This window comes from Phyllobates terribilis, unplaced genomic scaffold (assembly GCF_046119375.1).
Source record: "Phyllobates terribilis strain yellow unplaced genomic scaffold, ASM4611937v1 Scaffold_8__6_contigs__length_399053987, whole genome shotgun sequence".
In the NCBI taxonomy this organism is placed as follows: Eukaryota; Metazoa; Chordata; class Amphibia; order Anura; family Dendrobatidae; genus Phyllobates; species Phyllobates terribilis.
The window spans coordinates 251,891,814-251,904,978 of NW_027362768.1; the positions used below are offsets into that span (position 1 = coordinate 251,891,814).

The 13,165-nt window shown below is 50.0% G+C and overlaps 1 protein-coding gene across 2 annotated transcripts in view; it reads right to left on the minus strand.

Moving 5' to 3' along the window:
- The window catches only part of SLC25A17 (solute carrier family 25 member 17), a 132,956-nt gene that overhangs the window by 74,219 nt on the left and 45,572 nt on the right, over positions 1-13,165 (minus strand). Inside the window, exon 2 of one of the 2 annotated variants that reach the window (XM_073644164.1) lies at positions 9,134-9,194. The exons of the other annotated variant lie outside the window; for it this stretch is intronic. Coding sequence (XP_073500265.1) covers positions 9,134-9,194 — 61 coding nt within the window. The remainder of the gene's footprint in view (positions 1-9,133; positions 9,195-13,165) is intronic. 2 annotated transcript variants of the gene reach the window in all.

Consider the following 13,165-nt stretch of genomic DNA (forward strand, 5'->3'; position numbering starts at 1 on the left):
CCTCGCTCGCTTCGTCCACTGAGTCCAACCTAGTGTACTCCGAAGCAGTGGTTACTCCCGAGTCTCTACACCCCTCTGACCAGGCGGAGGACCTCCAGTTGTCTCCAGAACCCTTCGGGGTGCCACCTGGTGGTGAATGGACAGAGACTTTCCTATATCCTGGATCTGATACCTCGCTTGCTTCGTCCAGTGAGTCCGACCTAGTGTACTCTGAAGCAGAGGTTACCCGTGAGTCTCTACACCCCTCTGACCAGGTGGAGGACCTCCAGTTGTCTCCAGAACCCTTCGGGGTGCCACCTGGTGGTGAATGGACAGAGACTTTCCTATACTCGGTACCCGATACCTCGCCTGCTTCGTCCAGTGAGTCCGACCTAGTGTACTCTGAAGCAGATGTTTTCTCTGAGCCTCGGCACTCTTCTGACCCGGCGGAGGACCTCCAGTTGTTTCCTGAATCCTCCGGGGTACCACCAGATAACAAAGAGACAGTGACTTTTCCTTATTATGTACCTGATAACCCGTCTATTTCTTCCTGTGAGCTTGACAAGATGTACCTCGAAGCAGAGATTACCCCCAAGTCTCTGTCCCCCTCCAACCCGGTGGAGGACTTCCAGTTGTCTCCTGTACCCTCTGGGGTGCCACCTGAAAATATGTGGAGAGAGACTTCCTTGTGTGCTGTTCCTGGTACTCCACCCGTTTCGTCTGTTGCTAAGGGTGGCTGGATGGGAGGTAGCATCCTAGCTAACCAGAGGAGACCAGTTTTTCCGGTGGACAGTGGAAGTGATCTCTTCGAAGTGAAGAATTGGCCCTCGAATTCCCTGCGGAAGATTCTGGCAGGCCTGAAGAAGAGGGGGCGTAAGGGGGGGGGTACTGTAACATACCTGGCGGCGTCCTTGCATAGTGGTCCATCTCCCACTGTGCAAGAGCGCGCACTTGATCTCCTGTCCAGAATGTCTCTCTGGCTTTCCTCCTTGCTGTCTGTTTGTCTGTTTTGGCTGCATAGGGCGACGCCCGCTGAACTTCCTGTTTCTTGTACCTGCTGCGGACACGCCCCTGTTGCACCTTCAGCCTATTGCTGTCCATCTTTGGGTATTTATACCACCTTCTTCCTCAAGATGGCGCCTGAGCATAGTGTTTCTTTCAGTGTGTGCTTGCACTCTGAAGGTGCCAGGTCCCGTTCTGTGTTCTCTTGTCTGCCTATCCTGGAGGCTGTATTTCCAGACCTGTCTGAACACGCTCCTAGCCTGTTCCTCCTGCCTTCTAGGGGCCGATTACCTAGACCTGTTCCTGTATCTTGTCTGACCTGTCTGAACACGCTCCTAGCCTGTTCCTCTCGCCTTCTAGGGGCTGATTACCTAGACCCGCTCCTGTATCTTGTCTGTCCTGTCTGAACACGCTCCTTGCCTGTTCGTCCTGCCTCTCTGGGGGCCGTATTCCCAGACCCGCTCCTGTATCCCGCTGCAGTGTCGGTCTCCTCCGTACACTCAGTTCCAGTCTGAACTCTCTCCTATCCTTTACCTGTTTTGCCTCTATGTCCGTTCCCTTCCTTTTTCTGCAGAGTCTGAACTCGTACCTAACTCCTGCTTGTTGTCTCTGTACTCCCGTTTGTGAGTTTGTGGTCCACTCGCTACTTCACTGCAAGTACCCTGTGGGTGTCTGGCTCTGCCTTTCCCTTCCTGTCTGTTCCGTGTGAACAGAGGCCTGTCCCCCCTACTCAGCCTAGCCTGCTCTGACTCCTTTGCTCACCGCTCCGGCGGTTCTAGCCTGCTCTGACTCCTTTGCTCACCGCTCCGGCGGTTCTAGTCTGCTCTGACTCCTTTGCTTACCGCTCCGGCGGTTCTAGCCTGCTCTGACTCCTTGCTCACTGCTCCGGCAGTCCTGTCCTGCCCTGCTTCTGCCCGCTGCTCCGGCAGTCCTGTCCTGCCCTGCTTCTGCCCGCTGCTCCGGCAGTCCTGTCCTGCCCTGCTTCTGCCCGCTGCTCCGGCAGTCCTGTCCTGCCCTGCTTCTGCCCGCTGCTCCGGCAGTCCTGTCCTGCCCTGCTTCTGCCCGCTGCTCCGGCAGTCCTGTCCTGCCCTGCTTCTGCCCGCTGCTCCGGCAGTCCTGTCCTGCCCTGCTTCTGCCCGCTGCTCCGGCAGTCCTGTCCTGCCCTGCTTGTGCTCGCTGCTCCTGCAGCCCTGTCCTGCTCTGTTCTTGCCCACCGCTTCGGGCGTTCCCTCTCTGCTGTGGTTGTCTACCACATCTGCGGTTCTGTGACCCAGTCTGTACTGGGTCTTAACCTTTCTGTGCTCCAGCCCGTCCTTTCGGCCAGTACCTCCCTGCCTGCATACTCGCCTGTATCCACCCATCTGCATACCTGCCGTGTTTGCTTATATCCACCAGTCTGTGCCTGCCTAACCTGCCTGTTCCTGAGTCCCAGTGTGTACTGGGTCCTATCCCGCCTGTGTTCCTACCTGCTAGTGCCTCCCTGTCTGCACTCTAGCTGCGCTTGCCTTTACCCGCCTGCCTGCATACCAGTCGTGCCTGCCTATACCCTCCAGTCTGTGCGCCAGCCTAACCAGCCTGATCCAGTAATCCCTGTGTGGGTCAACCCCCGTGTCCGGAGTTTGACCTGGAGTAGCACCTGGTCCCTCTGCCCGGTTTCTCCCTGGTGCACTGGCGTCGTATGCCGTCTTGCCATCTTGGTCGGATCGGCCAGATACTTAGTCACGCCCCTCCAGGCACTCTCCGGTTCATGGTCCAGTGGAATCACTACAATCACACGCACACGCCGCTCAGCCCGGGCGTGTGCATAACATGGAGACATTCTACGCCGCTCCGGAGGTAGCCTGAGAGGGGGGAGGAGCTGGGCTGGAGCGGTCGAGGAGGCCTCCAGCATTGCACCCACCGGACCTTACCCGCAGGTGCCTACTCGACGGGGAGTGGGGTCCCGAGTGCCAGAGGACACGGGAGCAGCTTACAGGGAGGAGGAGAAGACCACTTGATCCCGGCTTAAAAGGTATGGTTAGGTGTCTGTGACGCGCCCCCTGGGACATATTCCTTTTTGAGGGGAATACCCGGCACCGGATCAGATGGGGGGTTGTAGTCTCCGAGCGGCTGTGACCCGGCCCGTGCCCAGGGCGTCAAGCTCAGTGTTATGTGGCAGTCCTACAGATGTTATTAAGAGTTCTTTTGTGTCGACTACGCCACCCGTTGTGATGCGGTCACTGTGGCCGCCGCTGCAGCAGGGTCCGCTGAGGCTGATGGTGGGTGCGCAGCTTGGTGGGATAACCCCCAACGGGAGGGGTATAGCCTCAGAGGGGACAGGTGCAGAGGATGGGGGTTGTGGTGGTGTAGTGCAGATGGCAGTGAAGACAGAGTCGGGTTGTGCAGTTAAGGGTGTTTACTTACTGCAGATGTTGTACTGGTCACTCCAGCTGCGAGTGACCACCCGAGCCGTGCTGCGTCCACCAGGTCCTGGATCCAGCCAACCCCCAAACAAGTCCGGAGCGTGGCCCTGAGCTCTCTTTCTGTCCCGTTCTCTGGCCGTCCCCACCAGTAATCCACCTAGGTCCAGCTCCCTCGGGCCTTCTGTTGGGACACCCTTGGCCCTGGGTTCCCTGACCCTTCATGTGGTGTGCCTTCGGGGTGGATGTGATGGGTGACCGTGGCAAACGCTGCCCACGGTCTCCGGTCTCTGGCTGGGGAATGTTTTTACCCCCCACCAGCTTGGGTTCCGGTACCCTGATGCCGACTCTTCACCCGGGGATTTTAGTTGGGATCTCAGAGTCCTTTTCTTCTGTGCCTCTGGGTCTCTCTCTTTTCTCCTCTCTCACTCTGGGTCTTTCTTCTCTTCTCTGCTCCTGACTTGTTCTCTGCAACTGACTGACTCTCTGCATCTGACCCTGTTCTTAGTTGGTGCCCACCTTATATACACCCTCTATGTGTGAGCTCAGGTTACCAGCACCCAATGAGCTCCTAACTTTACCCAGGCTGCTCCCCCTATCTGCCCCTACACTACATGGGATGTACCACCCCCCTCCCACTCCAGCCAGGAACAGACTCGGTCGTACCTGCACATTTCTAAGTGGGAGTACCGTCGGTCTGCTCCTCGGAAATGGGATGTGTGTAGTGCATGCAGCCTACCGAGCTCAGTTCCACTCTCCATCCTTGCCCGGGAGTGGAATATCACACCTCTGGGTTGAGGTGCAATACCCCTGTAGCAGCCGAATCCTCAGGGTGCTACATTCCCCCCTGGTAAATCACAGCACGTCCTCGGGCTGTAAGACATAAACACCAAACATACATTTTTTTTTTTTTTTTTTTCATAAACATATAAAACAACATATATTAGCAAATAAAACATTCTCGTCGCCTCTGGCTCCTCCTCCGGTCACTGTGCAACGTGTGACCGGGTAAAGTGCAACAGTCTTTCTAGAAAAATGGTTTTCCTATAAAACCGGTAGGGGGCGCTTTAGGACGCGCAACTATATACAGGGATATGGCCGCTCTCAGTCCTCGGCCAGGTATTAGGGAGGAAAAGGGAATGGCTGCTCACAGTCCTCAGCCTGTGGGATTAAGGGTAAACGGGTAAATAGTTCACTCATGCTGGTCCCAACGGGGACTATATTAGCAACAGCAACAGTTTCAGTTTCAGTTTCAGTTTCAGTTCACGGTTTCAGTTCACGGTGCCCCGACGGGCAACTATATACAGCTTCTGCTTCGCTGTCCTTAGCGACGGCGTCCTCCTGCTCTTGCTTTTTGGTTACCTTTGGCTCTAGTTTCAGACCCGTCCGGGTCCTCTCCCAGATGCGGCACTCTTGGTTTTATGGGCGCGGTGGTGTTAGCGCCCGGGTTGCCCGGGCCTTGCGGCCAGGCCTGGGGTATCTGGAAGGTGAAGGGCACCGTTAATACGGCGGCGCCCTGGGCTACCTGGCCTTGCGACCAGGCCGGGGGCTCCGCGGAGGTAGGGGGCGCTGTTGGTGATGCGACGCCCGGGAATTCTAGGCCCTGCGACCAGGCTGGTGGTACTTCCTGCTTGGTCACGCTCGGGGTCGAGGCGTGTGACGTCACAGGGGTCGCGGCGGCGGCTTCCGGTTGGGGCCTAGTCTGCGTCGGTGACATGGCGTTTTCGGGCACAGCAGGGGGACTTTCGGGCTCTGCGACGGGGAGCTGGGGCAGGTAAGCGGTGTCACGGCTTGGGGTATAGGCGTCCCCTTTACCTGCCTCCATGCGTTCGGCTCCCTCCTCGGCGCCGTCTCCGGCCTTGGGTCCTCCCGCGCCATCCTCAGAGGCGGTCTGCTTCCTCATCTCGGCTGGCGTGCTCCGGGTCTTGGTTTGCTGGGCCATCTCCCGGCTCCACTCCGCCAATATCTCGCGCTGTACCCGGGCCATCCTCCGTGCGAGGCCCTCCAGGGCAGTCTGTGCACACTCCCGGTCTCGGGGGAGCTGTGCAAGGACCTCCACTAGGCCTAGTGGGGTCGTGGTGTCCAGCAGGCTCCTGACCAACGGGTCGGTGCTGCTCTGCTCTTCTTCCAGCAGGCTCCTGGCCAGCGGGCCGGTGCTGCTCTGCTCTCTGGACATCTCTGGGTGAGCTTCTCTGCTACTCCTCTCCAGACTTCTTGCCTCCGGGTGCGCTCGCTCCAGACTGCTCCAGGCGGCACCCATCTTCGTTCTTTTCTTTCGTCTCCTCCCACTTCGAGGGCGGTCCCGGGGCAACTCGGTGACTGTCAGCTCCAGGGGTAGTTCTTTCACGCTGACAGACACCTCTAGCATCACAGTCTCTGTTGGTGGGGGCGGTTTCCACTTTTGGCGCCATTTTCTGTCCCGGCCCACGATGGGAGGCGGCCTCCTGCCCTCCTTTGGCACGCCCATAATGGCGTCCGCTGCTCTTCCAAGGCGGGAAATCTTCGGATTTGGCGGGAAGCGTCGCCCAGTGGCGGGAAACTCTGCAGATGGCGGGAACAAGCTGGAAATGGCGGACAATCGGCGGGAAACGACCTGTGATGGAGTCCGATGGCGTGGACCCTCCGGAACCGGCGGGAGACTTCTTTCTGAGGTAAACTTGCACTTTTCTTCAGGCACGCAGTACCCGGGTGTTGCGGGCACGTAATCCTGCCGACTACGCCAAAGTTGACGCGCCCCCTGGGACATATTCCTTTTTGAGGGGAATACCCGGCACCGGATCAGATGGGGGGTTGTAGTCTCCGAGCGGCTGTGACCCGGCCCGTGCCCAGGGCGTCAAGCTCAGTGTTATGTGGCAGTCCTACAGATGTTATTAAGAGTTCTTTTGTGTCGACTACGCCACCCGTTGTGATGCGGTCACTGTGGCCGCCGCTGCAGCAGGGTCCGCTGAGGCTGATGGTGGGTGCGCAGCTTGGTGGGATAACCCCCAACGGGAGGGGTATAGCCTCAGAGGGGACAGGTGCAGAGGATGGGGGTTGTGGTGGTGTAGTGCAGACGGCAGTGAAGACAGAGTCGGGTTGTGCAGTTAAGGGTGTTTACTTACTGCAGATGTTGTACTGGTCACTCCAGCTGCGAGTGACCACCCGAGCCGTGCTGCGTCCACCAGGTCCTGGATCCAGCCAACCCCCAAACAAGTCCGGAGCGTGGCCCTGAGCTCTCTTTCTGTCCCGTTCTCTGGCCGTCCCCACCAGTAATCCACCTAGGTCCAGCTCCCTCGGGCCTTCTGTTGGGACACCCTTGGCCCTGGGTTCCCTGACCCTTCATGTGGTGTGCCTTCGGGGTGGATGTGATGGGTGACCGTGGCAAACGCTGCCCACGGTCTCCGGTCTCTGGCTGGGGAATGTTTTTACCCCCCACCAGCTTGGGTTCCGGTACCCTGATGCCGACTCTTCACCCGGGGATTTTAGTTGGGATCTCAGAGTCCTTTTCTTCTGTGCCTCTGGGTCTCTCTCTTTTCTCCTCTCTCACTCTGGGTCTTTCTTCTCTTCTCTGCTCCTGACTTGTTCTCTGCAACTGACTGACTCTCTGCATCTGACCCTGTTCTTAGTTGGTGCCCACCTTATATACACCCTCTATGTGTGAGCTCAGGTGACCAGCACCCAATGAGCTCCTAACTTTACCCAGGCTGCTCCCCCTATCTGCCCCTACACTACATGGGATGTACCACCCCCCTCCCACTCCAGCCAGGAACAGACTCGGTCGTACCTGCACATTTCTAAGTGGGAGTACCGTCGGTCTGCTCCTCGGAAATGGGATGTGTGTAGTGCATGCAGCCTACCGAGCTCAGTTCCACTCTCCATCCTTGCCCGGGAGTGGAATATCACACCTCTGGGTTGAGGTGCAATACCCCTGTAGCAGCCGAATCCTCAGGGTGCTACATCTGTCGCCGGCACAGAGCACCCTGGATGACCACTTCATCCCAATAGGGACAGGAAAAAACACTGGAGGGAGGATGAGGGAGGGGCTATTTGACCTCTTTGTGTTTCCAGTCCCTATTAGGGTGGGGTGACATCCTCCTTCTTTGGTGCTGTCATGGGGGGCTATTGGAGAAAAGGCTTTTCAAAAATGTATCCCGAAATGGCACCAATAAAAGCTTAAAACACATCTGAAAAATAACAAGCCCCCACTCATGTGTTTCATCTGTCAATGGAAAAATTGTGGGTTTCCAAATATGGCTGGTTCAGTCACAGACCGTATGCAGACTGCAATGCCCAGACTCACTGCGGGTCTCTCAGTCTGAACCTATAGCCTCATAGACACGTATAAGGCTTTAAGTTTGGGTCGGGCGGCCCATGGTCAGCCCGGGCACTGAGGTCCATATAGGGACCATTAAATATACCTGTCTGAATCTGGTCTTTAAGGCTCATTGAGATTTTTCTCAAACGCAAAAAAAAAGTTTGAGTTTCATCAGAGTTTTTGATCTGTATCATCAGAGTTTGGTCAGTCTCAGTTTGTATCATCAGAGTTTGGCCTGAGTTTAATGGAGGTCTCCCCAGCTTCTCCTGTCAAATAGTCCATGAGAAATGGACTGCACACAGATGACATCCTAGTGCTGTCTGATTTTTTTTTTTCATGGACCCATAGATTGTATACTCTGATTAAAATCGTACACGTCTCTGCAATTTTTTGCAAATCGGGTTACAAAAATTCCAAAACATAGACTATGATCAGTATCTGTGAGAACCACAGACATAACTCGTGTGCGAAAAACTGATGTCTGAAAGAGCCCCTCCCTATCAGATGCTCAAAGACTCTGGAAAAGCAGAGAGGCATTCAAAAAACAATCCAAAAAATCTGCGCTCCCAAATCCAAATAGTCCTCCTCACTGCTGAGCCCCACAGTGTGCCTAAACCGCAGTAAGCGTCTACATGTTTGCCATTACTGTAACAGTAAGAACCCACTTAATTTTTCAGGTACGTATTTCAAGAATAACAAGCTGTGCTTAATGTATTGGGCACCAAGCTAGCATTTTTGCAATTTTCGCTCTGCAACATTTACTCTGCTTTTTCTGGAAAACACCTGTGCAATCGAAATAGTCACTCACTTGTAGATGAATTTTCCGAAGTGTGAAATTTGTAAAATGGGTAATTTTAGGAGCTCTGCAAATGGCGCCCACAAACTATTTCAGCAAAATTTACTCCAAAATTCTAACAGCGCCCCCTTCCTTCTAAGCTCTGCTGAGTTCCTAAACAGTAGTTTCCAAGGACAAATGAGTCATTATCGTGTTTAGAAAAAATTGTGTAATGATATATCAGGTCCATTCTCACCTATTACCGCGTGTGAAATTAAAAATGTGCAGCTAATAAAACATCTTAGCTGTACAAATTTTATTTTTTATTAACATGGCCTAATGATATAATTCTGTCAGGTACATGTGGGTTCAACCACACCCAAAGATGAATACACCGTTCAACAAATTCAGAATTATGGCGAAAAATGCTTGATGAATTGGGCCCAGAGTGTTCATCTTGTGAAAGGATTACTGCAGGATTGACGTAGCAACAAGGTACAAACAACAAAATAGCACATAGTATATTTTACAGGCATGGCTGGAAAACGAAAGTCATATCAGGTAAAATAATTGACCATTTGGTGCAGCATTTTATACGTTGCAGATGAAGCAGAAAAGAGACAAGGAGACTAGACAAAACTCAAGCAAAGTTATTGTCATATTAATCACACTTTTATAGTTTACCTTGCAATCTGAGACGAGCAGTGTCTAATGGATAGAAGAGAGACATAGCAGTGACACTACCCTATGGAAAGAAACACAAAGTAAAAAGTATGTAAATTGCTATTACAAAGGTACAGTAAATAAATTACATATGAAAGTGGAATGTACTCTTTAAATTTGTTCCATAGTATATCTAATGCCTTGGAATATTTTTTGTACCCCTCTCCTGACTGATAACTTTCAACAATGAGATCCCTTTGCTGTGTTGTAAGCGGTTTACGGACCATGGCTTTTGCTGTAAAATGCAACTAAGAAAATGCTAGGAAAATCCTACTAGAACAGCTAAACTTTATATGGAGATAATCAGAAACACTGTAAATGATGGCAGCTGGGCACTGATTACTATGTAACACAAGTTTAAATGTGATTGGGGATGTGGTTGTGTTCACAATTAGCCAAATATAAAGAGGGTGTTCACACTTAACAAAAATTAAAATAATTAAGTTCCATATTTTTATTTTTCCCCTCTGAATGATTTCAGTTTACTTTTCAATTGTCTTGTACACATTATGGGTGAAATTAGAGGAGGAAAAAGTACTGAAATGATTCGTCTTGGTAAGATTTTTTTTACATTACAAAAACCTGACATTGTAACAGGTGTGTGGACTTTTTATATCCTTAAATCCACTGTGTGTGTATATTATATATATATATATATATATATATATATATATATATATATATACACACAGTACAGACCAAAAGTTTGGACACACCTTCTCATTTAAAGATTTTTCTGTATTTTCTTGACTATGAAAATTGTACATTCACACTGAAGGCATCAAAACTATGAATTAACACATGTAGAATTATATAATTAACAAAAAAGTGTGAAACAACTGAAAATATGTCTTATATTCTAGGTTCTTCAAAGAAGCCACCTTTTGCTTTGATGACTGCTTTGCACACTTTTGGCATTCTCTTGATGAGCTTCAAGAGGTAGTCACCGGAAATGGTCTTCCAACAATCTTGAAGGAGTTCCCAGAGATGCTTAGCACTTGTTCGCCATTTTGCCTTCACTCTGCGGTCCAGCTCATCCCAAACCAACTCGATTGGGTTCAGGTCTGGTGACTGTGGAGGCCAGGTCATCTGGCGTAGCACCCCATCACTCTCCTTCTTGGTCAAATAGCCCTTACACAGCCTGGAGGTGTGTTTGTCATTGTTGAAAATTAAATGATGGTCCAACTAAACGCAAACCAGATGGAATAGCATGCCGCTGCAAGATGCTGTGGTAGCCATGCTGGTTCAGTATGCCTTCAATTTTGAATAAATCCCCAACAGTGTCACCAGCAAAGCACCCCCACACCATTACACCTCCTCCTCCATGCTTCACAGTGGGAATCAGGCATGTAGAGTCCATCAGTTCACCTTTACTGCGCCGCACAAAGACACGGTGGTTGGAACCAAAGATCTCAAATTTGGACTCATCAGACCAAAGCACAGATTGCCACTGGTTTAATGTTCATTCCTTGTGTTCTTTAGCCCAAACAAGTCTCTTCTGCTTGTTGCCTGTCCTTAGCAGTGGTTTCCTAGCAGCTATTTTACCATGAAGGCCTGCTGCACAAAGTCTCCTCTTTACAGTTGTTGAAGAGATGTGTCTGCTGCTAGAACTCTGTGTGGCATTGACCTGGTCTCTAATCTGAGCTGCTGTTAACCTGCGATTTCTGAGGCTGGTGACTTGGATAACCGTATCCTGAGAAGCAGAGGTGACTCTTGGTCTTCCTTTCCTGGGGCGGTCCTCATGTGAGCCAGTTTGTTTGTAGCGCTTGATGGTTTTTGCAACTGCACTTGGGGACACTTTCAAAGTTTTCCAAATTTTTCGGACCGACTGACCTTCATTTCTTAAAGTAATGATGGCCACTCATTTTTCTTTACTTAGCTGTTTTTTTCTTGCCATAATACAAATTCTAACAGTCTATTCAGTAGGACTATCAGCTGTGTATCCACCAGACTTCTGCACAACACAACTGATGGTCCAACCCCATTTATAAGGCAAGAAATCCCACTTATTATATATATATATATATAAACACACACACACACACACACACACACACACACACACACACAGTCAAGGCCGAAAGTTTTGGCACCCTTGATATTGTTCCAGAAAATGAAGTATTTCTCCCAGAGAATTATTGCAATTACACGTTTTGTTATAGACCTGTTTATTTCCTTTGTGTGTATTGGAATAACAAAAAAACTGAGAAAAAAAGGCAAATTGGACATAATTTCACACTAAACCCCAAAAGTGGGCCGGACAAAATTGTTGGCACCTTTCCAAAATTGAGGAGAAACAACTTTGTTTCAAGCATGTGATGCTCATTCAAACTCACCTGTGGCAAGTAACAGGAGTGGGAAATATGAAAATCACACCTAAACCAGATAAAAAGGGAGAAATAGACACACAATGCAAAGATTGAGTCATTGTGTGCCACACTAAGCATGGAGTGTGTACCACACTAAGTTTTCTTTACTTAGCTGCTTTTTTCTTGCCATAATACAAATTCAGTAAGACAGTCTATTCAGTAGGACTATCAGCTGTGTATCCACCTGACTTCTGCACAACACAACTGATGGTCCCAAACCCATTTATAAGGCAAGAAATCCCACTTATTAAACCTGACAGGGCACACCTGTGAAGTGAAAACCATTTCCGGTGACTACCTCTTGAAGCTCATCAAGAGAATGCCAAGAGTGTGCAAAGCAGTTGTGAGAGAAAATAATCCATTTTGAGTATGTGGTATCCATCTTGTCTTGTAACTTCTGTGTAATGGTGATCAAGTAACACTGATGAGAGGTTTCACATTTCTATTCACTCCCCTTATGGTTACTATTGGTTCATAGGTCAGATGGAACTATTCATTTGTCTCTGACCCTATTTAAAGTGCCACATGTGTTAATAAAGCAGAAGTCTTTTCTAGTACACCATACATGGCTGTGCTGTATTGATTTCCCGGGCGCTCGTAAAACAAATCTTATTCATTTGAAGTTCGGAAGGCATAGAAGAGAGCGTATTTCGCTCACAGAATTTGGTGCCGAAAAGTCCCGGGGCTAGACGCGCATTATACCATCCGGATCTAGAGTGAGGAGGACTCTCCAGTAAAAGTGAATTCAATCACTGCAGCATAAGGTAAGAAGCTTATTCTTACAATTATATTTCACTTTTACGGTGAGCTGGTTCACCTCCAATCCGGGTGAGTTATTTTTGCAATTAATAGTCTAGTCCAAGAACTGGGAAGAGTTACCTATGCCTTTTTGAACTGTGTGCATGTGATGTAATCAGTGTATGAGTGTGATATAGTGGTACTTGTACTTAGAGGATTGTTGGTGTTGCTGTATCTTGTTTGGCTAATGAGACTGATCATCTCACCAGAGGGGTATCTTATGAACCATTTACTGGCTGTATTGTAGTATCTGTGGCTTTGTGACTGACTACTCTACAGAATAATAGGATGTGTGTCTGTGTGACCTGCTTATTGTACCCGTGGCTTTGTGCCTATTGTTGATATTGTGCTAGCACTGATTTTGAGGCAAGTATGGGAAACTTGTCGAGTAAATGGAGACAGAAACCCAATGGAAAGACAGCAAAAAGTAGAATGTTCAGATAACGTGAAAGCAAGGATGCCATAACGGATAATAAAAGAATGTTGAAATGACTGAAATTCCCCACAGGGGGGTCTGGTCTGTATGTGTTCAGGGAGAAGGCCAAGCAGGTAAAGAATGTTGGCTCTGGAAGTAATTAGTGCAGAAAGTGTGAGAAAACCACTATAAGTAAAAGTATTGTGCGAGTGCTTTTGACAATGGACTGAACGGCCTTAATGAGACAGAATTAACAGTACCTCCTCCTTATAATGGACCAGGGCGTTGGACATGTACAGTATGTAGGGTACAGCATTTGGGATGGAAAAATAACTGTTCAAATTGCAAGACAACTATATCTAAATTAAATTCCACAAATGCTCCTATTCTACGAGTTATAACAAAGACCAT